The following is a 27,751-nucleotide window of genomic DNA, read 5'->3' as shown; positions in this document are numbered from 1 at the left end:
CCTGTAAGGCATTGTGATGGTCACTCAGCTCCACGTAGAGAAGGGCACGATTGATCAAGACCTTCAGGTCAATCTCCTTCTTGCTGGGAAGGAGGAGGACAATCCCATAGTCTCTAAGAGCCTGAAAGATCAATAGGAAGCAACAGCTATGACAATAAACAACCGATGTACTAGCAGCAAGGGACATAAACACATGTATGTAACATACATACAGGAGCATGGACAGCATAAACAAGATGTTGGCTGACACACAGATTACGAATTAAAACACATTAACTATAGATGGTTGGAGCACTTCTTTCCTAACACAAACCCCTCCCTTACAGAAAAAACACACACAAAATCTTAAAAGGTGTTATTTCTATAAAGTGACAGTATGCTGCTGTATTCTGATTACTGTAAAAGCTTGTACTGTGACCACAATTGGGACTGAGCCTTAAATGGGATTTGAACTCACAACCTCTCAGTCGCTGTGCAACTATACCATCAGATCTGTGAGTGTGGAAAAGATACAGCCCACAGACTTATTGACAAGAATGCATTTCTGCCCTTTCTTAAAAGCTGTCAAGAATAACGTAAATAATTGTCCAATTATCACCACCAACGTAAAACTATCAGTGCTCAAGGACACTTGACATAGTATAGTGTACATTAATTATTTTGGGGATTTGAACTTGCAACCTCTTGGTGGAAGTGCAGCGATGTTTCTGCAGTGCCACCAGCTTCATACTTATAGTTTTGAACATACACTGAGTAAACCAAACATTAGGAACACCTTCATAATATTGAGTTGCACCATGGCCTTTTGCTCTCAGAACAGCCTCAATTCGTCGGGGCACGGACGCTACAAGGTGTCGAAAGCGTTCCGCAGGCATGCTGGCCCATTTTGACTCCAATCCCTCACACAGTTGTGTCAAGTTGGCTGGATGTCAATTGGGTAGTGGACCATTCTTGATACCGACGGGAAACTGTTGAGCGTGAAAAACCCAACAGCGTTGCAGTTCTTGACACACTCAAACCGGTGCGCCTAGTACCTACTACCATACCCCGTTCAAAGGCACTTAAATATTTTGTCTTGCCCATTAACCTTCTGAATGGCACACATACACAATCCACGTCTCAATTGTCTCAAGACATAAAAATCCTTCTTTAACCTGTCTCCTCTCCTTTATCTACACGGTTTGAAATGGATTTAACTAGTGACATCATTAAGGGATCATAGCTTTTACCTGGATTCACCTGGTCAGTCTGTCATGGAAAGAGTATTACCACACAAAATAAATAATTGTATGGTTAATGTACACTACAGTGTTGTTCCCTGGGGTACAAAAAGGTCAAATGTACACTTCATAGGTACATATGTGGTACAGTTCAGTACCTTGTAGGTATAATGGGACATTTTTCTACCCAATATTTTGTAGGTTAGATGGTGTTTTGGCAGTGTCGGAGATGTAACTGCAGTGTTGCTCCCTGTTGTACAGAAAAGTCAAAAGTATACACAAGGCACCTTCAGATGTACACATAGGAACTTATGGTACTGGCCAGTACCTTTTAGGGTACATGTGCGGATAATCTAGTAAAATGGTACATTTCTCTACCCAATATATTCAATTTAATGCTGCTTTCGTAACCATGTGGGAGGTGGAAATTTAGCAGTTGTGAAGTCATAAATACCAATTGGATGCATTCACATGCTTTGAAGTCATTGACTAACGCTGATTGGCTAATGAACAACAAGTTGCGTAAACCATAAACTAAAAGTACAGTTATCATACTTGTGAACAAATTATAGTTAAAACAACATATTAATAGATTGCTTTATTAATAGATTGCGAATTAGCAAGTTGGAAATATCGGTTCCGACTAGCATGTGAATGCGGCTTTATTGCACTTTGAAATGTACAGTCGTGGCCAAAGGTTTCGAGAATGACACAACTATTAATTTTCACAAAGTCTGCTGCTTCAGTTTGTATGATGGCAATTTGAATATACTCCAGAATGTTATGAAAAGTGATCAGATTAATTGCAAAATCCCTCTATGCCACGCAAATGAACTGAATCCCCCAAAAACATTTCCACTGCACTGCTGGAGATCACTCTGTCATGCTGATTGAGTTCGAATAACAGACTGGATGCTTCAAAAGGAGGGTGCCGTCATCATTGCTTTGCACAAAAAGGGCTTCACAGGCAAGGATATTGCTGCCAGTAAGATGGCACCTAAATCAACCATTTATCAGATCATCAAGAACTTCAAGGAGAGCGGTTCAATTGTTGTGAAGAAGGCTTCAGAGCGCACAAGAAAGTCCAACAAGCGCCAGGACCATCTCCTAAAGTTGATTCAGCTGCGGGATTGGGGCACCACCAGTACAGAGTTTGCTCATGAATGGCAGCAGGCAGGTAGGTGTGAGTGCATCTGCATGTACAGTGAGGCAAAGACTTTTGGAGGATGGCCTGGTGTGAAGAAGGGCAGCAAAGAAGCCACTTCTCTCCAGGAAAAACATCAGGGACAGACTGATATTCTGCAAAGGGTAAACGGATTGGACTGCTGAGGACTGAGGTAAAGTCATTTTCTCTGATGAATCCCCTTTCCAATTGTTTGGGGTATCCGGAAAAAAGCTTGTCCGGAGAAGACAAGGTGAGCACTACCATCAGTCCTGCGTCATGCCAACAGTAAAGCTTCCTGGCCTCCCGGGTGGTGCAGTGGTCTAAGACATGGATGTGTGTTGTGTCAAGAAGCAGTGCGGCTTGGTTGGGTTGTGTTTCGGAGGACGCATGGCTCTCGACCTTCGCCTCTCCCGAGTCCATACGGGAGTTGCAGTGATGAGACAAGACAGTAACTACTAACAATTGGGTAGAAAAAGGGGGTAAAAAAACACAAAAAAAACAGTAAAGCATCCTGAGACCATTCATTTGTGGGGTTGCTTCTGAGCAAAGGGAGTGGGCTCACTCACAATTTTGCCTAAGAACACAGAATGGTACCAACACATCCTCCTTCTCCCAACCATCCAGGAACAGTTTGGTGACGAACAATGCCTATTCCAGCATGATGGAGCACCTTGCCATAAGGCAAAAGTGATAACTAAGTGACTCGGGGAACAAAACATAGATATTTTGGGTCCATGGCCAGGAAACTCCCCAGACCTTAATCCAATTGAGAACTTGTAGTCAATCCTCAAGAGGCGGGTGGATGAACAAAACCCCACAAATTCTGACAAACTCCAAGCATTGATTATGCAAGAATGGGCTGCCATCAGTCAGGATGTGGCCCAGAAGTTAATTGATAGCATGCCAGAGCAGATTGCAGAGGTCTTGAAAAAGAAGGGTCAACACTGCAAATATTGACTCTTTGCATCAACTTCCTGTAATTGTCAATAAAGGCCTTTGACACATATGAAATGCTCGTAATTATACTTCAGTATTCCATAGTAACATCTGACAAAAATATCTAAAGAAACTGAAGCAGCAAACTTTATGGAAATTAATATTTGCGTCATCCTCAAAACCTTTGGCCACGACTGTACAGTGCATTCGGAAAGAATTCAGACCCCATGACTTTTCCCACATTTTGTTACGTTAAAGCCTTTTCCTAAAATAGATTAAAAAACATTTCCCCTCCTTAATATACACACACAATACCCCATAATGACAAATCAAAAACAGGTTTTTAGAAATGTTTGCAAATGTATAAAAAAATTAACTTGAAATATCACATTTACATAAGTATTTAGACCCTGTACTCAGTACTTTGTTGAAGCACCTTTGGCAGCGATTACAGCCTTGACTATTCTTGGGTATGACACTACAAGCTTGGCACACAATGCCACAAATGTCTCAAGTTTTGAGGGAGCATACAATTGGCATGCCAACTGCAGGAATATCCACCAGAGCTGTTGCCAGAATGTTAATTTATCTACCATAATCCTCCTCCATCCTTGTTTTAGAGAATTTGGCAGTACGTCCAACTGGCCTCGTGTGGCCGAGCGATTTCCTGATGTCAAGGTTGTGAACAGAAAACCCCATGGTGATGGTGGGGTTATGGTATGGTGCAGGCATAAGCTACGGACAACGAACACAATTGCATTTATTAATGGAAATTTGAATGCGCAGAGATATCTTGACCAGATCCTGAGGCCCACTGTTGTGCCATTCATCCGACGCCATCACCTCACGTATCAGCATGATAATGCACAGCCCCTGTTGCAAGGATCTATATACAATTCCTGGAAGCTGAAAATGTCCCAGTTCTTCCATGGCCTGCATACTCACCAGACATGTCACCCATTGAGCATGTTTGGGATGCTCTGGATCGACATGTACGACTGCGTGTTCCAGTTTCCGCCAATATCCAGCATTTTCACACAGATATTGAAGATGAGTGGGGACACCATTCCATAGGCCACAATAAACAGCCTGATCAATTCTATGCAAAGCAGATGTGTTGCGCTGCATGAGGCAAATGGTTGTTGCTTCAGATACTTACTGGTTTTCTGATCCACAGGCCCTACTTTTTAATTTTTTAAATATTTTTTTAAAGTTATCTGTAATCAACAGATGCATATCTGTATTTCCTGTCATGAAATCCATAGATTCAGGCCTAATGAATTTATTCTGTATCTCAGTAAAATCTTAGAAATTGTTGCATGTTGCATTTATGTTTTTGTTCAGTATAATACGCGCATCTAAAGTATCCTATAACTTTAAATGCAATTGCAACTGAGGCATGCTAACTTTATTTGCAGGCCAAAAAGTAGCCTAACAAAGTGCATCACGATTGACAGAAAATATATAGCAAAACACTATGTCACATGTGAAGTGCTCCATAAACACGGTTTCACATGATTTCACATGTGAAAATCCACATCATCACATGTGAATTGTTCCAAAAACACATGGTATCACATGATTTCACGTGTACAAAACATGTGGAAATGTCACATGTGAAATCATGTGGTTTTCCCATAAGGGCGCTTTAGATAACGTGAAAATATAAAAGAGAAAACCCAAACCTGACCAATTCATATTCCTCGAGTTGCTGATAACACACTCCACGGTTGTAGTGTGCAAATGAGCAGGTTTTGTCTATCCTCAGGGCCATGGTCAGGTCCTCCACGGCCCCTTTGTACACCTGAAACAAAAGCATTCTAAATTGAAACACAAAGAACACTACTGAACGTTGCACACAGTCACGCAGCTCTGCTCACTCTCTATGGCTGAGCGCCAGAGGCATAGAGAGAAGTAGGTGTCAACTGAACTGACAAGAGTTCAACAACAAAAAAGTGTGGTGGGAAGACTGAAAGCCCAAACACATAATAAGAAAAGAAAATGTTTATCACAGAGCCTTGGGACAATACAGTTGGTTGAGGTTTCTGACTGAGGCCAATATGACACAATGCCAGGACCTCCCATACGTAAATGTATGCACGCTTGACTGTAAGTCGCTTCGGATAAAAGTGTCTGCTAAATCCCAAAATGATATTATTATATTATCAACCTTCTCTCCCCACACAACTCTTTATATCCTGTTTCAATAACCGGATGAAAGAAGACAACGCTCCTCTCAAAGTTAATAACCACCCTAGAAATTAATGTAAAAAATCTGATAAAACTGTTTATTTATACCTCACAAAATGAAAATAATAGAATGACTGGCAATGGCAATATTGATAACTCACTATTCTTAATCTAGCCATGAACAATAAGAGCTTTCATTACAGGACCCTATCTGCCCTCATTGGACTCTATGACCACTCTTTCACAACAGTAAATGGTGAGTAAAGAACCATAGAAGAGATACAATCTCTCAGCCACTTTCAAGTGGTGAGGTGAATCATCCTACTCTGCATTGCAATCATAGACAACAGAACATTCATAGAGGTGGTGTATTGGAAACGTTATTATTCAGAATAACCAATCAAATTCATTCCAAAGAGGGGTGATCACTTGAATGAACAAATAGTAATTGGGTTACTGCCCTCTAAAGAATGTGATTGGCTAATGAGAGGCAAGGCGGAAGAAGCAAAGAGTGATGGCTAGCTGTGTTGCCTGTGTGAATGTGAAATAAACGTCACACCCTGATCTGTTTCACCTGTCTTTGTGATTGTCTCCACCCCCCTCCATGTGTCACCCATCTTCCCCTTTATCCCCTGTGTATTTATACCTGTGTTCTCTGTTGGTCTGTTGCCAGTTCGTCTTGTTTGTCAATTAAACTATTGTTTATATTCGATGTGGTCTGCATCTGGGTCTTACCTTCATACCTGATAATAAACATATTCCGTTGTTCTCGGAGTCATCGGTTAAGAACCCAGCATCTAAGATGCAACAATAGACTACAAAGGAAGGCATCCCATGTATCTCACCTTCAGGTAGAATTTGAGTGCTCCTCTATACAGGTAGACTCTGACACTCTTGGGCTGGATCTTAATGGCTTCGTTGCAGTTCAGGATGGCCTTTGAATAGCGCCCTTTAGCACCATAGAAGGCTGCACGGCTCAGATACACCTTGAAATTTAGACACAATGTACTCCATTCACAACAATTCCGCACAATGTGTTCCATTGCACTGCTTCTGTATAATGTGGTTTCAGATACATTTAGGCTCTACAGTACATTTAGCCTGCATCCCAAATGGCACCCTATTCCCTATGGGCCCTGGTCAAAAGTAGCGCACTATGTAGGTAATAAGGTGCAATTTAGGATTCAGCCTTATACTGTACATGGGTGGACAGTGAGTTCCAGAGAACCAGTGGTTACGGAGCCTCTACCTGGAACAGGTTGGGGTTGATGAAGAGGGCTCTGTTGAAGTCCTGAACACTCTTGGACTGCTGCAGGCGCATACGACAGAGCCCACGCTGGTGGTACGCATCTGCATAGTCAGGGTTAATCTTCACTGCGTTGCTGAACGCATCAAAAGCCTGTCAGAAAACATGACAGTATCTTCAAATGGGGGTGTTAGTTTGGTGAAGGAGGCCGTTGCCATGCCAGTATGTACTGTACCATAGACTATTTCACAATAACAGCATGTACCTAGTTAATGTGTTATGTAACATGAACTGAACAACAGGTGTTTCACTGCATGAAAAAGAGAGAGAGAAAAAAGCCTTGCAAAAGAGAAACAGCTTGAGATTTGACGGTTAGAAGACATAGTGGATTCAAAAACGGTGTGTTGGAGTAGCCAGTCTGTTTGTGCTGTCATGCCAAGCACTGTTGGCAAGAGCACAAATAGATCTGGGACCAGGCTAGTGTTGGGGGGCCATGCAGACAAATAACATGGATATCTGAACAGACAACGCCTAGTTACTGTACCTGCAACAGGAGAGCCAGTGCCATGTAGCAGAGTCCAGTCAGATAGAAGACCTCTGCAGCTTCAGAGACGTTGTACAGGTTGGTTTCGTTGGGGCTCAGCAGAATCAGGGATTTCCTGAAGCTCTCTACTGCCTCCTACAGCACAGTCACACACACACACACACACACACACACACACACACACACACACACACACACACACACACACACACACCACAGAAGGCTGCTGAGGGGAGAATGGCTCAAAATAATGGCTGGAATGGAGTAAATGGAATGGTATCAAACACATGGATACCAAGTATTTGATGTGTTCGATCCCATTCCATTAATTCCGTTCCAGCCATTACTATGAGCATGTCCTCCCCAAATAAGGTGTCACTGGACGCCTGTGATACACACACGTCACCAACTCCCCCAAGACACTCACTCTCCCCTGATGACAGGGCATGTTAGGCCATGATTATTGCTATAAAAATGTCATGCTGAGAAAAGTAGGCCAGTTGTATTGGTAAGCTGCCCGACGCCATTATGTTCACTTCAGAACATCTTTACTAGGACACAACCCGGATGTTACACAGAGCATTATGGGTACTGTAGTACATCAAGCTACAGGCCTAATCATTGGAATGAGGAAGACAAACAAGCAAATCACTGGAGGAAACAGGGCAACATTGATCATTCAGCTTTAACATATACATGACAAGGCATAGTAACCCAGAACGTAACAACCCACCATGAACTTGCGTGCCTTCATCTGTGTCTTGCCCAGGAGAATGAGGATGGGAGGTGAAGGTCGGTTGTTGGAGGCTGCCTCCAGACAGGCAATGGCTTTGGCATCATTCCCCAGGAAAGACTGGACAGCAGCCTGCTGGATGGGAGATGACCCTAGTGCTGGTGGTGGGTAAGGGTCACTGGTCAGTATTAGCCTGGTCCCAGATTTGTTTGTGCTCTTGCCAACAGCATTACTCATTGTGAAGCCATGATTCTTACTCCGTAATCAGTAAGTTCCTGCCATATAGTGTCAGTCTGTGAGATAACAAGGGCTTGTCAGTCAGGGTCAGGGAACTCATATTATGCTTCCTGGATCCTGATTAGAATCGCTGTACCTTTGTTCATCTCTGCAGCATACTGGATACAGAACGTGGCCAGGTCAAACTGTTCCATGTCACACAAATACTGGCCCCTGAAACACAGAGAGAGCATTGTGGATATGTCAATATACACTGAGTATACAAAATGTTCCATGACATAGACTGACAAGGTGAAACCAGGTGAAAGCTATAAGCCCTTATTGATGCCACTTGCTAATTCCACTTCAGTCAGTGTAGATGAAGGGGAGGGGACAGGTTAAATAAAGATTTTTAAGCCTTGAGACAATTGAGACATGGATTGTGTATGTGTGCCATTCAGAGGGTGAATGGGCAAGACAAAAGATTGAAGTGCCTTTGAATTGGATATGGTAGTAGATGACAGGGCACACCGGTTTGTGTCAAAAACTGCAACGCTGCTGGGTTTTACACGCTCAACAGTTTCCTGTGTGTATCAAGAATGGTCCACCACCCAAAGGACATCCAGCCAATTGGACACAACCGTGGGAAGCACCGGAGTCAACATGGGCCAGCATCCCTGTGGAATGCTTTCGACATCTTGTAGAGTTCATGGTACTGATGAGTAAGGCGGGGGGAGTTCCGGAGGGGGATCAAGAGATGTTTGTGTTTTTGAACACCTGTAACTACCATTTCCTGCAATCTAGAGCCTTTATTGACAACAAATAAAGGATTTTTAAAAATTCTAGCTACATAGTGGTGCAGCCAGTCCACAAGGTGGCACAGCACCCCTCTTATATTCTTTGGGGAGAACCCTGTACTACTTTTGTATTCTTAAAGAATAGTTTAGGTCCCCTTTTACGGACTTAAAACTCAAGCCTGATATCCTTCCTCTGATATAGAACATTTATACAGGGAAAGGCCCACTCTAAATCTAAGACAATAGCTTGTTTGTGACGGAAAAGCTCTGTAAGAACCTTTACCTCATGATATACAATTGTTGAGCGTCTGGTTTCATATGCGTGGCTCGTGTCAGATCTTTCAGCGCTCTCTTCAGATCATTGACCTTTGTGGTGAAGAATAAAATTCATGATTTATACATCATAAAGTGACAACCTGAAAATCTTGGTGACTTGCATCATGACATTTTAAAGGCTTACATTGCGATAGGCTTGGGCACGGCAGATGTATCCTCTGATGTAGGTGGGGTCCACCCTCAAAGCGTTGCTGAACATTCGGATGGCTTCATAGTTCTGGCCCATATTCAACATGAAGATCAAGCCCAGGTTCACATGGGCCAGCGCTACAGACCTAACAGAAACAAGAAAATCATCACAAAGTGGGGAAAAACATTAAAGCAAATACAACTTCTCTCTAATCTCACAACAAGTATTAGACTTGAAGAAAGATTCTAGTTCTTATCATTCAAAATGTTCATACATCTCAACAGTCTTGTGGAATATTTAACTTCGAAATGCCCTCCCTCTTTTCTTCTCTCCCCCTCTCTCCTTCTCTTCCTCTCTACATCTCCCGCTCCTCTTTCTCACTCAAAGCCCTGTTTTCAGAAGAAAGGATCCACTCTGCCAAAGCGAGAGGCCCAGTCGTATTACCTGTCAAGTTTGATCACAGCTTCAAAGTCGAACACGGCTTGTTGCCACTGCCGTCGCTCCGTATAGAGCAGGCCCCTGTGCAGGAAGGCACTCAGGTTCTCTTGGCTATCATTAATGAGTACTGGTGGCACAGAAACAAATATAACAATAAGTTGTATCTCTGTGGTACTCACAGGACTGTATAACACAACACCTCCTCAATCCAGCACACAATGAAAGATATTAATAGCCTAAAAACACTCTGATTGGGGGTTAATGTCAACTGAAAGCTACCACTCTTCGACTCACAACACATTGGATTGAAGATATTAATAGCATGAAATGGGGGTTAGGTGAGGTTTTGTTGATGATGTTGTTTGTAACTAATGGACTGTGGAAATGATTTTCCTCTCTGAGGACATCCATACAATAAAGTATATATTTATCTATTGTGCAATACCTGAGGTGCTGAGGTCTTGGAGGGAAATATCAGGCATCCTCTTCCTGAGCAGACAGCCCCGGTGGTAGAAGGCCTGCCAGTCATTGGGGTCCAGGTGAACTGCTAGGGAGAAGTCCTCGATGGCTTCCTGGTACTGACCCACCTTAGCATAGATCCTGCCCCTGTACGTCCTGTGGTACGTCCAGATTATAACGAGAGGGTAACACCACTGACATTATGGAGGGTAACACAACTGACTGTCAATCGACATTTCAGTGCGCGTGTGTGTGTGTGTTTTGAGAGAGAGGGAGAGAGACAGAACCTGTGCGTGATTGTGAGCTGAACTCAATCCTAAAGCTGGCATTATCTGTGAAGGTGAACGCACCAATTTGTAAGTCGCTCTGGATAAGAGCGTCTGCTAAATGACTTAAATGTAATGTAATGTGTCCAGAGTGACACTCTATTCCCTATATCAGGGATGGTCAACTTGCAGCCCCCCCTTTCGTAGGCCCGCAGACTAATTTCACACCAGAAAAATACAATCATTTGAATAATAGAATACACAAGCTGCAATTTTGAAATTTGGTTGTGCATCAGCAGTCACTCAATTAGCCCATGTCAGCAAAACATTTTTAGATTGGTTTAGTTAGTCTAGCGGCCAGCTATCTAAACTTGTAGTAATCATGGTCAAACTACCAACCAGGATAGGGCCCATTGATCATCAGATATCATATTAAAAACGGCAAATGTTTGCCTCCTATGGCAAAATGTGTAGAATTTCAGGAAATTAGCTGTAAAACTTCTCTTCGCTCCATGGCAAGATGAGGAGAATTACATGAAGTTAGTTCTAAAGTTGCTAAATCTTCTCTCTGCCCCATGGCAAAATGTGTAGAATTGCAGCAAACTTGCTTTAAAACAACAATTTCTCTATGTCCCATGGCAAAATGTGCAGAATTGCAGGAAATGAGGGGGGGTATGGATGTGAGTACGCAGACCCACTAGCTACTACAGCCCCTCATGTTGAGTTCCGTTTTTTGGTGGGCCACACCCCCATCAAAGTTGCTCATTCCTGTCCTATATAGTGCACTACTACCTATGGGCCCTGGTCAATAGTTGTGCACTATTTAGGGAATAGGGTGTCATTTGGGACACACCCATTGATTACCTGGCGATGGCATGGCTGGGATCACGCTGGAGCAGCAGAGTAAAGTCAGACAGAGCCACCATCCAGTTACAGCTGTGGAAGTACTGCAGGCCGTGGGTCAACAGAGCATCCGTTCTCCCTGGGTTGATGGTGAACGTCTGGAAGACAAAGATTACAGACATACACACCAGTCACAGCAGTCTCCTGTTAAGCCCTTGTTCTGTGGCTTATGCTGGCAAAATAACCCAGAGGTTAGCGCTGGAGTGAAGTGGAATCTCTTCTCAATCAATACACAATATCACGCTGTTGGTTTTCTACCTTCGATGGCTGTATTAAACCCAGACTACATCCTAAGAGTGCTTTGAGACCCAGTGATGTCAGTGGCAACGTGACTCACTTTGGCATAGTCCTCCATGGCCAGTAGAATCTCATTCCTCTTCTCGTACATCTCCGCCCTCTTGAAATAGTTGTCATCGTCTTCAGGTCTGCATTTGATGGCCTGAGTGTAGTTTATAATAGCCAGGGTGGTCTCTCCTCTCACTCTGTAGATTTCTGCTTTGGACTTGAAGGCATCTGGTAAACACATATAAAAGGTTGGTAATGTATTGTACTGTACAGTAGTCTAGAAAAGAGGAAGAGCTATAGCTGTACAGCCGTGAACCATAATCAAATCACATGTAAGTCCAGTTGCATCCTTAACCGTGGGTACATCACCAGAATTGCTTTAATAAATTGACCAGCAGTATAATGCCACAGAATGTACAATAACTATAGTCAACACAAATGTGTTCCTATTTGCAAAAAGGAACTAACATTTAAATCAATGGAGCACTCACTAACTTCAAAATACAGATGGAACGTGCCAGAGCAAAAAAAAACAACAACTAAAAGGCTCATAAAATGAGGAATTTAAATTCATTCAAGTGAGCGATTCAGCAGAAGTGCAATCACTTTCACCTTGGCAGAGTCAGTCAGTGCATCATCACGCTGTATGTACCGCGAATCACTTTTATCTACAGCAACTAATAAAACACACAGGGCTTTGGGCTGTGGTGGGCTTACCTGCATGTTTCTTGGTGTGCTTGATGATAAAGTTCAGGTCATCCAAAGCACTATTCTGGTTGTTTCTGAGCAGATAAATGCTGTGCCTGTGCCAGTAAGCATCCAGCAGGTAGGGCTCTAGGGAAATGGTCTAGTGTGGAAACAACAACACATGAACCATTTGTCATCAGAAGCTAGGCCTAGAGGAGGAAAATGAAGCTAGTGGGGAAATCAGGTCAAACCTATTAGCTAGCTTATATACTTACAAATAAATGTCGAAATCAAGTTACTTTGACTAGCCTCCAACTGCAATTACAGTATTCTGACCTAACACACTCCTCCATGGCTGTCCTATTTCAGAACCAAACCTCTGCTAGCCTACTGAAAATGTGAACTAAACTTACGGCATTGAGATCCTCCAGAGCCTGGTTAAGCCGGCCCAGTTTCTTCTGCAGCGCCCCCCTGCGACACAGGTCAAAGGCGCTGGGTCTGTCCTGCTGGGCAATAGCCTGGGTCAGCTTGGCCACCTCTCCCTCCAGGTCGCCTGTGGTCAGTCCCTGATCCAGGGTCAGAGACAGGTCCACCCAGTCCAGAGGCTGTATCTCATCCAGCATCAGGACCTTCTCCCCAGGCTTCTTCAGGGCCCCGCTCTGGAGGCTGCTGCTGGGGGCCCTCTTAGAGGAGTCTGACTCTTTCTTGGAGGTGCTGCTGCTCTCCTCCAGTGGGGGGAAGAGCTGGTCAAACCAGGCATCCCAGATATCCCTCACCCACTCCCGGGGAGGGAGTACGTCGGGGATGCCACCCTGGTCAGCGGCAAAGCTCTCAAAGTCCAGCACCAGGGGTAGGCTCGGGTAGCGAGGCAAGGGGAGAGGGAGGGGAGGCTCCTCTGAAAGGCACGTGGTGGGTTTGATGGGTAGTAGCTGGCACACAGACTCACTCCTGGGAACACAGGAGGCAGGCAACACAGATAGACAGGGTGATTAGATGTGAAGAGGAAATGTACACATTCTGTAAATACAGCAATAACATGGGTCTACTGTATATCCAAATGAAAGCACATTCGTCTGGAAGTTCTATAACTGCTTTGTAAGCCAAATGAATCTCAGTACTGTAAGCCTGCCTACCTGATGAGAGTACGTGGTGACTCCTGCAGTTTTTCGTGGATGTAGGCCAGCTTGGCAGGGCACAGCTTCTTCCCACCCTTGGCGACCTTCCTCTTCGAGTGGGATATGCTGCCTCCCCTGACGGGTTCCGCCATCATCACCCTGCCTCGGTCCCTCCTGTACTGGAGTTGACTCTGGCTGAGGGCTGGGGTAAGCTCCTCTGTGTTGGGGCCTGCTGCGGGGGCTTGGTGGTCGGCCTCCTGCTGGACAGTGGGAGTAACCTGGGGATGGGTCTCCTCAGCCAGCACAGTGGAGGACAGCTGCTGCCGAACCACCTCCAGCTCTCTGGTGACGGTGGCAAAGTCACATGATACCTTGAGGAAGGCCTCTGGCTCAGGGTTGAGGTGTGGGGCAGAGAAGGGCCTCTTCAACTGGGTCAAGATGGTGAATAGTGAGACCATGGTCAGAACCTCTGCTTAGGTGGTGAGATAGTGGTTTATCGTGTTATTGAATGACATGACATTTTTCATATACACTCACCTGTTCTTTGTCAATGGAGGGTTGAGGTGACTGCTCAGTTACTCTAAGGTCTATCATAGACTTGAACTTTCTGGACAGCACATTTTCCTGTAGGAAGATCCAACATGTTCGTAAGGGCATGCTAGAAGGGAGGGGGGGGTAACTAAAGCACACACTGACCACTGAGGTGGTTGGCTCCATCTCTGTCAGGTCACAGGCTGATTCCACCAGGTCCTGTAGATCACCATAGAGCTCCTCTCTGGAGAGATCGTTCCACGTTGCCTTAGTAACAAACACCATAGAAACACAGCAGGGTGAGATCACATTGGCGAGGTTTGGTTAACTGGTTCACTTGCAATTTGATATTCTGATATATCAAAGCTATTATTCAGATATATCAAAGATATTTGATATTCAAAGATATTATATTTCACCAGGACATCTTTGGTTAAAAAGGCATGATCAATGTGGCCTTGTTGATGTTATCTATCTTTCAGAGTAGTAAGGCATCTTGTAATGTAATGATCAAAGAGCATCTCCAATGTTCCCCCATCACGTCTCAACTAAAACACAGCCAGGAACAAATAGAGTAGAGTTAAGTCCTCCGTTAACAGTCCATGTGGACTGACTGTCTGGGAGGGAAGTAGCCTACAAGTCCGTCTGTAAACATCAGAGGCTCAGTACTACCTGGTACTTGGGAAAGAGTTTGTGTTTGACGAATGCAGGAGAGCAGCTGAACTTAGGAGGCGCTGGGTGCCAGAACATCTTCAGCTCGTTGGAACACAGAGAGGTCTGGGAGGAAGGAGAGAGATACTGTATGAGACACACAGAGAACTGGGAGGATAGACACTTCAAGACAGGTGACTCATCTAGACTAATGAAAAGGCCCCTTGAATAAAACAAAGTCACACGTGACATTAAAAAGATAATGCGGAACTGGAACTGAAACATTGGAACTGAAACATTTGGCATTCTTAAACAATCCCAGATAGCTACAGTGTTAGTATCATGTTATAAGCAGTCCCTTTAAAAAAAACTCCTGTTTCTAATGAGTTACAAATATGTTTGGTGCCACCTAGTGGATCATCTTGTTGGATGGTGAAACACTTTCTAGACAAAATGTTTGGGGGGGGGGGGGGAGTTGTATAAACATAGTGCTGATCCTCCTCACCGCCTGTCCATGAAGCATCATCCTGGGCTTCTCCACGTAAAACTCAGCGATCCTCTGCCAGTCAGCCAGGCTGTCTGAAGTCTGGGAAGGCAGGTGACTCACACAGTCCTTTCCATCAGACTCAGTCACCTCCACGCGGGGCACGCCTTCATTTAATATCCTGCAAAGAGATTCAATAGTTTTACATGATATGAGGTTGTTGTAATGATACTCCTGACATGCAAAGTTTTCCCACGTGGAGTGCAGAAGGTAGTGAGAGAGAAAGTGGAGACGATGACCAAATCATATTTACTAAATTATTTAATGCAACCCTGTATCACAACACTTCAATTCCAAATGTTGCTATAAAGTCTAGGTTTTGGTCAGAAAACAACTTATGAAGCAGAGCCTGGGAGAGATAGATAAATAAAAGTTAAATATTTTTTTTTAATAAAAGCGTTTTACCTGTGTCTGTCAGGCTGGGCAGCGATGTGTTGTAGTGCTGCCCTCTGTTGGTGAAACTGTGGTGGTGCACTGAGTTGGCTGGAGGTGTGACAGACCCGGGAAGCCAGCTGCAGCTCCAGAGGCAGGGCCTGGCTGACTGGGGTTGTACAGAGGTGGTGAATGGTCTTGTACCCATCTGCACTGTGGGAGAGAATTAGAACAGTAATGACGACAATGTTGTGATACTCTTACTTCGCCAGTCCGTTTGTGCCATCATGCCAACTCCTTCTCACTGGCTTGACAATGATAGCAGTAGAGTTGGTGAGAACACAAACAGATAACCAGGGTAATACTTACTTTCAATTGTATCTAAATGTAACACAATTTCTGACTTATTTACCTAGTCTGCAATAACACAGGGTATATATAAAACCCAACATACAGTATTATCATGTATGGTAAAGAGAGAAGTCAGCTGACATTTTGGTTTGAACCAAAACCCCACTGGTTTGTTATATTGAAGAATGTCAACGATTCAACAAGAATCCACATATTTGAAACGTCTACAAGCAATACAGTGGTCTTGAGGCTTGTCCTAACAGATGAACCATTCTCTGTGGCGTAAGCAGATGAGGTGGTGGTTTATTTGCTCAGATCATCCCTGCCATAACTTCTCACCACTCTTTGAACTGGAGACTCTGTGTGTGGCATCTCTGTGCTAGGAGGGAAAGGCCCGGCCTCCCTTCGTCACCCACCACCCACCTCCTGTCCTGACAGACACTGGACAATTTATTGGAGCCTAACATGTTCACCACGGCCTGCCACTCCTGAGATTGATCATCTCTCTGGCACTCTGGGTTAGGTAGGCATGCCTCAGCTCAGCTAGCGGAGCGGCAAACCTGTAAGGTCACCCTGGAGTCATTCGCCTGGTTTTCAATGAAATGAGCATTCCATAACTGTGGAGTGGAGCTGACCTGAGCACTGCCTTCAACCTTGCTCCTTATCTAATCCATGTACCATCAGCAGACAGGCTGGCAGCCTGGCCCCCTTATAAAGCCTCTTATCCATAACCAACAGAAACCTTTCAGTGAACCAAAGCTCTGAAAAACAACCCTAATTAAATGGCACTTGTTTTGGTTCCATTTTTTTCGTCAATGGGGTTGGAGGGGAGTGGAAGGAGTGGGAGGGTGTGGCACAACTCCAACTCAGCACTTGCAGCGGGAGGAGGCAGTAAATCTGGTCTCTTTAGGTGAGTCAGTTATAAGGAAGTGTGTGGTTGCACCAGGCTCCAGACAGAGAGAGAGCAGTCTAAAGAGTGTGTTAGGCTAGGAGCATAATTACTCTCTGTGTCAATGGGTCTCCGAGAATCAGGTGGGGAGTTTTGATGATAGCTTAAAAGTCACTTTATTTGCAGAGAGACTCCCTGGAACTGAGCTCATCTCCGTCCAATGCCACCCCCGCCCAATCCATTAAAGTCAAGGTCGGAGATGGTTACTAATGATAGTGAGTTGAAGAGGTTGTTGGAAAACAACTTTGTTCAAAACAAGCAGGGATAACACAGTGACGACCGTGATTATACAGGGTTTAAGCAACATGTCTTCGTGTTTTAGGAGAAAACCCCTATTTATTTGACAGTGCAGTGTTGTATGTGGTATACATTTAATACCCACGTTTGTAATAGAAGTAGTAGTTTAACCTTCAATAATGATCACAACTCAAAATCAGTTCGATACAACAACTCACATCTCTCGTGATCAACCAGACTGACAGGGAATGCAAGACGCTTACTGTGCTTTGGGGGCCCATGTTGCTAGAGGGGAGAGGCCTTGAATGGTTTTGTTTTGGAAAGACACCCTCGCTGGTCTCTGAGAAGGAGCTATGGTATCTCCCCGAGCTGTCATTACATCTGCATAAGTCACCTTTGATGGAGGGAGGGGGACAAACACAAAGACAAAACGTTTGTCTTCTAATTGTGGGAGCTAAAATAAGAAAATACTTAAATAAATTAGGCGTGAACAAGATAAACTGATAGTACAGTTACAACTACTGAACTTCACACAATGACAGCCACATGAATCCAAGTATTACCTTCTGTGGAAGAGCAGAGACCATAGAGTCATCGCCGTCTGTCTCTCGTTCAGACAGTGAGTGAGCGATCTTGTAGACCCCTGATGTGACTTTAGGGGACTCGGCGGGTCTTGGAGGGGTAGGAGAATCCCTCTTAACCCACAACATCCTCTGTGGAACCGGGGACCTCTGAGGAGTATCCTGGAAAAATGTGCATAAGACGTTTGTTAATGTTAACTATCTTACTAACAGAATTCCTTATTAAGGTTGAATTTAGTTTAAACTTTATACAACCTTAATAACAGAAACCTCTACACTTGAAAATGTTCTCAAATGCTCTGAAAACCTATTTTTCAATGAAATGTGATCAAATCTAAATACACTCTAGTCTCTGCATTACCTCTGTTGGTACATGGCTAATATTCTCTTCTCTCTCCTCTGATTCCACTGTTTTTTCTTCCTTTAAAAATGATTAAATGTTATAACAAAAACAAAGATTGTCATTAATCAATACAAGTGTAAATTGCTATGAGCATTGAATACCTGTTTAAATAACTAATATAAAATAACTATCACCGGGCTTAATTAAAATCTCTACCAAAAGTACAAAGGTCAAAATGTTTGTGACCATTCAGGATATTATATGTTGTTGTCCTATTGTTATCATGTTGTCACCTCGTTGTCAGCATTGTAGCTGTCCCCCAGCACTCTTTCCATCAGCTCCTTGATCATCTGGTCCGAGGCAGATGGCATATCACTGTCCCCTCTCTGTAAGGAGGCAATGATCTCATCCACCGTCCTCCCTCTGCCTCTGACAAGCCCCATAGTCGTGGCCACTGACTCCTCTGGGTGTCTCTGCTGGGGGTCCGTGTCCTCCTGGCTCTCTGCAACCTCGGCCCCTACAATGCCCCGTGCCTCCTCCAGCAGCTCTGTGGTGGACTTGACACTGTGGATACTGTTAGGGGCCATGGTACTCCTCTGGCTCTTTGAGCTTCTGTCGTCAGCGGGCGTCCTTGGTGCATGCGTAGACCTATCTTTCTGATTCCTCCTTTTCTTTTTCTTGACCTTCTGTGGGGCTTTCCCGTGGGATGGCTCGGAGCCCGAGTCCTCACTGTTCCTGCTGTCATCGGTGTTGTCCGAGCTCAGAGCCAGACATCTGCTGAAGAAGTTGGATCTCCGGATGCGCCTCTCTGCCGCTTCCTTCTCCGACACCTGCTCTGACTCCTTCTTGCTCTTGTATATAAACATCCTAGTCCCTGTTGCTGGCCTCTCTGACCTGGGCTTAGAGGGAGGCTGTGGCCTCATGGACATGGACACCACTTTGGTAGTCCCTGCTAGCTGAGCTATGGCCGGCTTCTGGGAAGGTTTCTGGCCTGGAGAAGACAGGACCAAATGAACTGAATTTCTCCCTTCACTGATTCCTTTGATACGTGTGGTTCCTTGACTCCTGCTCACCTCAGACTTTGTTTTAGGGATGTGTAGTAGGAGAGCACTTTGTGGTAAGGAGGCAGGTGGTGATTGTAGCAGATCTGCATGGAACTCCAACAGGCTGACTGACCCTGCAGACATCTGTGAGGTCCTATTTTGGGGCGTGTCCGATGTGCCACAGGGTCTCTCTGTAGCCTCTTCCATCAGTCCTGATGACTCCAGTGTGTGGAGAGTCTGGTGGTTGATCCTGTGTGCTGGTGGTTGTGTGGGAGTTGAAAAACAGCTGCTTCATATATAGGAATTCACACTGGGACTCATTGCTTGGCACCCCTAACTCCTTCTTCAGCTTTAGCTTCTCGATGTGCCTCAGAACCTTATTTCTCAGCAAGTTGCTCCATGTCTATCAACGTGACCAAATGTTGGAAAGTGAAACATGCAAAAAAAGTAAAGGACTAAGGATGGAAGTAGGTGAGTAGTAAGAGGTATTCTTTTTCAATGGGTGATTATGAAACATCAATTAAAATGATTAAAACACACAGCAATAAAAACAAATGGTAGCCTACAACGTGATATATGACATGATTGATGCTTATTCTACGTAGGACTACGCGGCCTACTCAATAACTGATGATGATCAAACTGTTGATGCTAAGATTTTTGTTACTGTGTGGCAAAAAGTAGCAGCACTGTCAGTATAACAGCTTCACAGTGTGTATTTTGTTGCTAGTGAAGTTTGAAAGATGTCAACGAGCTACAATGTTGCCAGCAGTGAACCACTCCAATGCTACTAGAATAACGTTAGATTAGCTAACGTTAGCCAATTCCAACGCTTACCTTTTCCAAAACTATTGAAGTGACAAGACACCGCTGTTTGCTGAAATTGACGTTACTTTAAATGTCTGAATATCATCTCATAAACACGTTGGCAGGTCAAATGTTTACAAACTTTTGTGACGCTTTGACATCCACCATTTCTTCGTGGTGGCTGGGAGGATCTCCTAGCAACCAAACCAGACAACTAGGCTGGACAAAACAGACACCACGTGGGTGCAGAACTAAGACTGCCGAAGACCCGGACGAGCACTGGAAACTGAACTAAGTAAAAGGTTACAAATTGCGAACGTGTTCAACGCTCAAAGGCTTTTCTAATCGACAGAAGAAGTATAGCTTCAATTCGGCATAGGCCTATGCCTTTTTCTATTGGCTCTGTAGTTTTCATTATGGATGTGTAGGCCTTCGGGAAATATTATTGTCATGAAATCCAATATTGTCTAGTACGCTTTTCAAATGTGGAATGTAATTCATCCCTTCTAATTTCTTTGGGACAATTCATCTTCTGATTCTATTTTCATTTTTTCCCCTTTTTTTCTGTGCCATAATAAACATGTGATCATAAAGACTCGTGTCATAGAATAAAAGCAATATATTATCGTAAATATCTGTAAAACAACCATGTTCATCTGTAGGGCTTTGTGAGGTTGGCTATATCTACCGTGTCAGATTTCAAATCCAGCAGTAAACCTAATTTCCCATGCTTTGTGGGAGGTTTTAATCCGGCCTTAACAAATCGATTTTCTCTCCCTAATGGCGTTAGACATCACCCTGAGATAATCCCATGTAAAGGGATAATTATCGCTGTTATTCCCTCATTAACGGGTTTAGAATCGAAGGACCTGGCTGCAACTGCTTGTAGGGCTACTGTCTAGTTAACAGAGCAGAGGAATATTGGGAAGCTTTTTTCACGCATATTAAGATGTTGACACTTGTCTTCTCCATTGTCCAGAGGCCATAACATTAAACATTAAGCCTGAAACACAGGCCTACGTAGGCTACAATTAAATCCTATATATGGGCATAGTCTGCACATAAATTAAATTATTATCAAGAAATAAACCTTCATTGCTTATAAGTGAATCTTTTTTATAAGAATATCCAATATCCTCAGTGCTAACGCCTTCTCAATTCTCGCAGAATTTAACATTTTGATACCTATCGACAACTTTCTGTGAGCCAGAGCAAATATTATCATGACATTGTAGGGCGCGCGCGCCCTTGTGTAGGTAATTGATCATTTGAAATTATAGGCATAAACAGACTGTTATGTTACATTTTATTTCATTAAAATTCCCGTCATGATTAATCTTAAAGACCTACAATTCTAGGTTGTAATGCTAGTTTTCTGTGTATTTGGTTTATGCCTGGCTTTCTCCATGGCATATGAAATACCTTAATTTATGGATATAATTCCAAGTGCGTAATTGTACAACAACAAATGCCATGCTCGGCTGTTTTTCAAACCCTGCTTTCTGACTGATGGAATGTTTACACACCTTATTAGGGAAGGGAAAGCATTATTTTTGACTGAGCTGTTTTTCTCTATAAAGACGCAGAATAACTGTGGGCACCGGAGGGGTGACTTCAGCGAGGGAAAAAGAGCCAGGCAAATGAACACTGAAAAAGTGGGTGGGTTGTACCGCCTACGTATTAGGGGAAGATCTAAACTCACAGGTCACACTGCATTCAACATCTATCTCCTCACTTCTTTACTCTAACCCTCCTGCAACATCCCACCAGTTACAACGCACCTTTTCCTAGGATACATTTCTCACAAACTCCAGTCTGAGTAACTGCATGTTTACGATTTGTGGATATCAACCATAATGTTGGGTACAGTGAAAATGGAAGGTCACGAAACGCCAGATTGGAGCAGCTATTACAATGACGCACAAGAGGTAGGCTATGTGTATTTCAGTTTTATTCGATTTGTGTATTAGAATAACAATTAGGTGCTAACTGATTTCCACGTCTTCGTTTTTGCGATGCATGTTTTCTAGCAAACTGCACTGAGTGTCCTTAAAAAAATTCAAATGGCACGGTGTTGCTGTTGTTGTTTATAGAATATTGGGCTCTTTTGGGCATAGACTTCACTATATGCAACCTGATGATGTATCCTAAAGAACGAGAGACGGCCAAGCACGCCGGGTGGCAGCAGTGCACATTGCAGTCACAGCAGGCCGAATGCTGACTTGAGATACTGGCACTTTAACAAGAAATAAAATACCATTATACATGTGCGTAAAAATGGGATTAGGCACTGAATGTTTACCAGCCATCATGCAACGAGATCATATGTTTATTAATGCTTGCTATTCGAAAAGAAAGTTGCAGTCAGTGGAATGTTTCCAATCAATCTTAAAGAGTTTGTTCCATACCAATATTAAGATTAATACACTTTGCTTGACCTTCTGTTTGTGCATAATAGGCCTACATAAAATGTTCATCTAAATGATTGCATTGTTTGAAAAGCAACACAAAATGGCATTTTATACCCTAACACAATGAAACGATGTTGTTTGAGTTTGAGATATATCATATAATATAAATGGACCAGGCTGCACTGTTTTGATGCTGTTGTTTAAAAGCTCTCAAAATTAATCTCATGTTTTTTAGTCAAATCGAATTAATTAAATTCGTTAAGTTTTGAAATATTTTGTGTTTATTGACAGCCTAATATTAAATAAGTATTCATTATTATTGGCTTAACATTATTACACAGTCGATTTCAGCAGAATAAAAACAAATAATAAAAAACGTAAGCACTTTGAGTGTGTGGAAGACCAATGCATTGTTGTGATCACATTTCTCTCCTGTTATTCCAGGTATATTCGCCCATGGTGAACAACGGCATGAATGCAGGACTGAGTTCCATGAACAATATGAACAGTTACATGAGTATGTCTACTAATGGAAATATGACCTCAGGTTCTTTCAATATGTCTTACGCCAACCCCGGCCTGGGAGCCGGACTAAGCCCCGGGACAATGACAGGGATGCCCCCGAGCGCGTCCAGTGCGATGAACGGAATGGGTGGAGGGGTACCGTTAATGGGCACTGCCCTTAGCCCCTCGAACATGGGCGCGATGTCGGCTCAGCAGGCTTCCATGAACGCTATGAATCCATACGCGAGCATGAGCCCTACTATGAGCCCAATGTCCTATACTCAGCCCAACCTGAACCGAGCAAGGGACAACAAGTCGTTCAGGAGAAGCTACCCACACGCAAAGCCTCCGTATTCATACATATCCCTCATAACCATGGCCATTCAGCAAGCACCAAGCAAGATGCTCACGCTTAGCGAAATCTATCAGTGGATAATGGACCTATTTCCATACTACAGACAGAACCAACAGAGGTGGCAGAACTCTATTCGCCATTCATTGTCTTTTAATGATTGCTTCATCAAAGTGTCTAGGTCACCGGATAAGCCAGGCAAAGGTTCGTACTGGGCCCTGCACCCAGATTCAGGAAATATGTTCGAGAACGGTTGTTACCTACGCAGACAAAAGCGCTTTAAATGCGAAAATAGAAAGATATCTTCAAGTAAAGGGGACGGAAGGAAAGACCAGTCCGGTTCTGGGTCGCCTTCGAGCGAGAACACCAACAGCAAGACTGGGAATGTGGACTCCAACTCCCTCTCCAACCAGTCCTCTAGCCCTCACAGCATGGACCACAGGAGCAGTGGCAGCGCCTCTGAACTAAAGAGCAGCGGGCCACCTCTCCACCCCGTGGCCAGCTCGGCCACGTCCCTGTCCTCTCTCCCTTTACCTCCGCACTCGATGGCGCACGAGTCCCATCTGCACCTAAAAGGGGATCCCCATTACTCATTCAACCACCCGTTTTCAATAAATAATTTAATGTCATCCTCAGAGCAACAGCACAAACTGGATTTGAAAGCCTACGAGCAAGCTTTGCAATACTCTTCCTACGGCTCAAGTATGTCTTCCAGTCTACCCCTCGGCAGCGCGTCCATGGTAGGCAGAGCCATGGACCCATCCGCAATAGAGGCGTCATACTATCAAGGTGTGTATTCCAGACCAGTCCTCAACACTTCTTAGTATCTTCTCATTTTTATAGTGCTCGATAAAAGGATGACAGAAAACATTGATCATATTTTTTTGCATGCACCTGGTGCATAAGGACTGTTACTTTAATGTATAAGAATGTGTATGAGTAAAATACAATAGGCCTATACTGTAAAGTGTTACCATTGAATGATTGTATATCCAGTCGTAAATCATTGCTAGTGTATTTAAAACAATTTTGAGCTTGTGAAATAATGTTGTATTCCCCGAACTTGTAGTACCCACGATGAATATGTCCATGTGTGTTACTATGTGCATGAATGAAGGTCAATAAGGTCTCGTGGAACGCGTGAGACAGGCGAAGCGACAAACACCCGTCTGTTCCAGATAGCTTACTTTTTAAATGGATGTGGTCATTTTACGCATTGCTTTGGTTCATTTGCTAAATATCTGACAAACATATTTACAAACCAATCTTGTATAACAATCTTAAATTCCACGCGGAAATGCATTATAAATAAAAATGTGTATTTCTTTATACATGACAACTGTATGTCTTTTGTGGTATTTTTCAAACCAGAAAATGTGTGATTTTTATGTGCAGCCTAATGTCAGCGTTTTATCTTTCTCTGTTTGTTTTGATGTCTCTGCATGTGCTTAACTTATTTCTTGTTCATTTTCAAATAAAACAAATACGATTTATTCACTGATTGTTGGTATTTCTGATGTTAATTTTGAAGAGGCTATTCTGTGCATGAGGCGTAAAAAGTACTATTCAATTACGCAACTGTTCCAACTTTTAACGCATATCCAAATAATTCCGGAACAATATGAATTGTAACGTTTTGAGTTTAAAAATGAAGCCTTACAAAACATTTTCATTACCATTGTAAAGAGATTGTATTAATTATATGGTCTAAAGCTTCTGTCAGAGTGACATATAGCCAGCTTTGTTGTTCAGTCTTGTAAGCTATTGCGTAAAATATTGTATCATGAATGTAACTCCATATGAAATTAGGTTATGAACCATTGATAGACACATCTAAAGTGTATTCAATATAATTGTAATATCTCTGTAAAGTTCATAAATGCTAACTGTATTGATGCTCGCTTGGGTTGACTCACCGCAAGTTTTTGATCCATGAGCAAGGCTAAAGCCAAATCTAACAGAAATACAGCCGCAGAGCTTTACCTCATAAAGGATTCCGACGTGTTGTAAATGGATTTTTAACAATATCATGGAACGACCAAAGCATCTTTTTGTGAACCGTAACCCTACATGATGCGGCTCGTGAACCTGAACAGATTTGACTTTGATCATGGTATTTTGTAGACACACATTTTGGCTGAGTAACCGTGAAATGTGTTTAATTATCATGTAATTGCCCCCCGATGCGCAAATAACATGGAGAATTGAATTGAGTGTGGTGAAAATATCGCGGAGAATTGCGGCTTTATAGGCGTATGCCATAGGCCTGTGGTCTGTGTTTTGTTTTTCAGTTTATATTTCCACAGACACATTCAAACTTACTTGTTTTAAATAAATAAAATAACATTTTAAGAAGCTATTTTCATTTAGATAATATATTAACTGTGTTTGGAACAACTGAGAAGCTTGAGTTTCAATATGCTCGAGATACTCCAGATGAACTGACATTAATATGAACAATATCTAAAAACCTAATTTTGTATGCTTTCAATTGTATCTTTTTCAAATAAATTTTGGACTATAATATCCTAAATGGTCACTAATAAAATGTTTCTTGTTGGTCACTTTAAATATGGATAACATTTGGCCTATTGTCCTGCAACGATTGGATATCTTTCCCGGAAGAATTTAGGCCAACGTTAATATTGCATTTTTGTTATTTTCACCTCAAGATGATACATGATTTTGACAATAAAATGATTGCGATATATACTATTACAGTCATTTTGCCATAATGACAGTGTTCATTAAAGAACGACATGACTATCAAAGAGGGCATGGACCACAAATTGACACATTTAACGGAGAAACACGCTTACTCCAAATATGATCTAGATTATTTGTGAAGTCGTTTGGATCAAGGTCCCCACCGACATTATTTGATGGGCCCATTATAACCTACTTCATAGACCTACTGTATCTGAAGGTGTACAATGTTGGAGGCAAATAATATGGTATTGACCAGTATATGCCTGGCAATAAACCTTTAAAATGGTCAGATCAACCCCAGCAGATCATCCAAAATGCACCGAGTGATTCATGTATTTATTCTCCTATATTAAAACTCTCTTGCAAAGTGTTCTTAGCAGATTCCAATAACATCATCCTCAATTTGTGGAGAAAAGGACTCCGCGTTTCCATGAGAAATGTTTGAACTTTGGACAGATCTTGTTCATTAGTTTGCCCAGCTGTTGAAAAAAGACTTTGCAGCGTGTGATCCAGTATGGAAACCACCTTGTGTCGAACGTGAAACAGCAAATCAAAACAGAGCAAACCTGTCAGTGACTTTTGTGCTTGACTCTGATTGAAATCTTTGCTATTAGGGCATACCTCAACGTTCAAACAAGAGATAAATATTCATTTATATAGAATATCATGCATTATGTTCGACATTTCACCTGAAAAAGGCAACGAGGTGTTTTTGTCTAGGCTACACCGTGTATAATTTAGTGTAAGAGCATATCACATTGAAACCCATAATAGCTGTTCACTTTAGTATTTAAAAGTCTAAACCAACATATCAACGCCTTTATGCCCTCATATAAGATCATATGAATTAATAACTTATGAAGGTACATTTAGTAGTAATTATATAGACATATTCTTACCCTGAAAGGGTTTATTATATAGACGTCGATAATTACAATAATAAACATGTTATTATTATTATGATTAGGCTATTATTATTATTTATATGCCTAGTTTTCAATTGCCTTGGCGTACAGGTTATACGTGTTTTTCTACACATTAAATTTGAACTACATTATTCAAGTCGTCCAACCTTTAGTAATGTGTGACATATGTTATCAGCAGGCAGTGTCCAGCATGGAGATTTCAGCAGCGCCTTGTTTTCCAACTTATGTGGCATTTCACGTTTCCCCATCAAAAGCCCTGGCGCTTTCTTCACCCTTATGGACAAAAATTTCGACAACAATGCGCAGACCCCTTTACTTCAAAAGCGACCATCAGCGAGCCTACCCGTAGACCTTTCTTCTCCGTCTTTTCATTCTGAGTTTAGAAAGCCACTACAGGGCCAAGGCGCTTCTAATACCTTTTGATGGGGATTGAATTAATTATCTCCAATAACACAATTGTGCTTGGCCAACGAAAAGAGCAAAGCAATACCCCTTCAGATTCAAAGACGAAAGAAAGGAGCTTTCAAAGGCCGAGGGAGAAGAGGGAGAGATCTCTATCCGAAATCAGCTTTAGAAGCAGCTGGTTTTCCATTAAAAATTATACGGAAGAAGTTTATTAGGGCTTTGTGTCCTCCTAATATACATCGACTGTCAGGTTGGTGGTCCCTCGGCCTGCCTGCCTGCTACGAGACCATGGTGTTTTGTGTCTTCATTAATCCATTCGAGGCCACACTAAGGGGACAACCCAATTGGTTGTTTTTTTTTGGTTGCTCT

General features: G+C 42.9%; 2 protein-coding genes across 2 annotated transcripts in view; one reads left to right on the top strand and one right to left on the bottom strand.

Moving 5' to 3' along the window:
* The window catches only part of ttc6 (tetratricopeptide repeat domain 6), a 28,760-nt gene extending 9,081 nt beyond the window's left edge, over nucleotides 1-19,679 (bottom strand). The window contains exons 1-23 of the mRNA XM_065003349.1: nucleotides 18,519-19,679; nucleotides 16,177-16,181; nucleotides 15,798-15,977; nucleotides 15,354-15,513; nucleotides 14,870-14,974; nucleotides 14,363-14,464; nucleotides 14,204-14,290; nucleotides 13,685-14,094; nucleotides 12,965-13,499; nucleotides 12,582-12,711; nucleotides 11,917-12,092; nucleotides 11,541-11,677; nucleotides 10,397-10,566; nucleotides 9,958-10,078; nucleotides 9,508-9,658; nucleotides 9,331-9,413; nucleotides 8,408-8,484; nucleotides 8,035-8,192; nucleotides 7,302-7,436; nucleotides 6,761-6,910; nucleotides 6,357-6,497; nucleotides 5,012-5,125; nucleotides 2-121 (exon numbers count right to left, since the gene is read on the bottom strand). Coding sequence (XP_064859421.1) covers nucleotides 2-121; nucleotides 5,012-5,125; nucleotides 6,357-6,497; nucleotides 6,761-6,910; nucleotides 7,302-7,436; nucleotides 8,035-8,192; nucleotides 8,408-8,484; nucleotides 9,331-9,413; nucleotides 9,508-9,658; nucleotides 9,958-10,078; nucleotides 10,397-10,566; nucleotides 11,541-11,677; nucleotides 11,917-12,092; nucleotides 12,582-12,711; nucleotides 12,965-13,499; nucleotides 13,685-14,094; nucleotides 14,204-14,290; nucleotides 14,363-14,464; nucleotides 14,870-14,974; nucleotides 15,354-15,513; nucleotides 15,798-15,977; nucleotides 16,177-16,181; nucleotides 18,519-19,475 — 4,404 coding nt within the window. The 5' untranslated portion in view covers nucleotides 19,476-19,679. The remainder of the gene's footprint in view (nucleotide 1; nucleotides 122-5,011; nucleotides 5,126-6,356; nucleotides 6,498-6,760; nucleotides 6,911-7,301; nucleotides 7,437-8,034; nucleotides 8,193-8,407; nucleotides 8,485-9,330; nucleotides 9,414-9,507; nucleotides 9,659-9,957; nucleotides 10,079-10,396; nucleotides 10,567-11,540; nucleotides 11,678-11,916; nucleotides 12,093-12,581; nucleotides 12,712-12,964; nucleotides 13,500-13,684; nucleotides 14,095-14,203; nucleotides 14,291-14,362; nucleotides 14,465-14,869; nucleotides 14,975-15,353; nucleotides 15,514-15,797; nucleotides 15,978-16,176; nucleotides 16,182-18,518) is intronic.
* Nucleotides 19,680-21,805: 2,126 nt separating this feature from the next.
* Nucleotides 21,806-24,843, top strand: LOC115146602 (forkhead box protein A1-A). Its single transcript, XM_029688675.1, has 2 exons — nucleotides 21,806-22,003; nucleotides 22,931-24,843. The coding sequence occupies exons 1-2, from the start codon at nucleotides 21,932-21,934 to the stop codon at nucleotides 24,164-24,166; spliced, it is 1,308 nt and encodes a 435-aa protein (XP_029544535.1). The 5' UTR covers nucleotides 21,806-21,931; the 3' UTR covers nucleotides 24,167-24,843.
* The last annotated feature ends 2,908 nt before the right edge of the window (nucleotides 24,844-27,751 follow it).

The sequence above is a fragment of the Oncorhynchus nerka genome, linkage group LG18, assembly GCF_034236695.1.
Source record: "Oncorhynchus nerka isolate Pitt River linkage group LG18, Oner_Uvic_2.0, whole genome shotgun sequence".
Lineage (NCBI taxonomy): Eukaryota > Metazoa > Chordata > Actinopteri > Salmoniformes > Salmonidae > Oncorhynchus > Oncorhynchus nerka.
This window is presented reverse-complemented; position numbering and strand designations above follow the sequence as displayed.

Excerpts from the sequence above, each read along its gene's own strand:
- LOC115146602 (XM_029688675.1), top strand. The coding sequence starts at position 21,932 with ATGTTGGGTACAGTGAAAATGGAAGGTCACGAAACGCCAGATTGGAGC. Across the intron at positions 22,004-22,930 it reads ATTACAATGACGCACAAGAG|GTATATTCGCCCATGGTGAA; the intron begins GTAGGCTATGTG and ends CTGTTATTCCAG.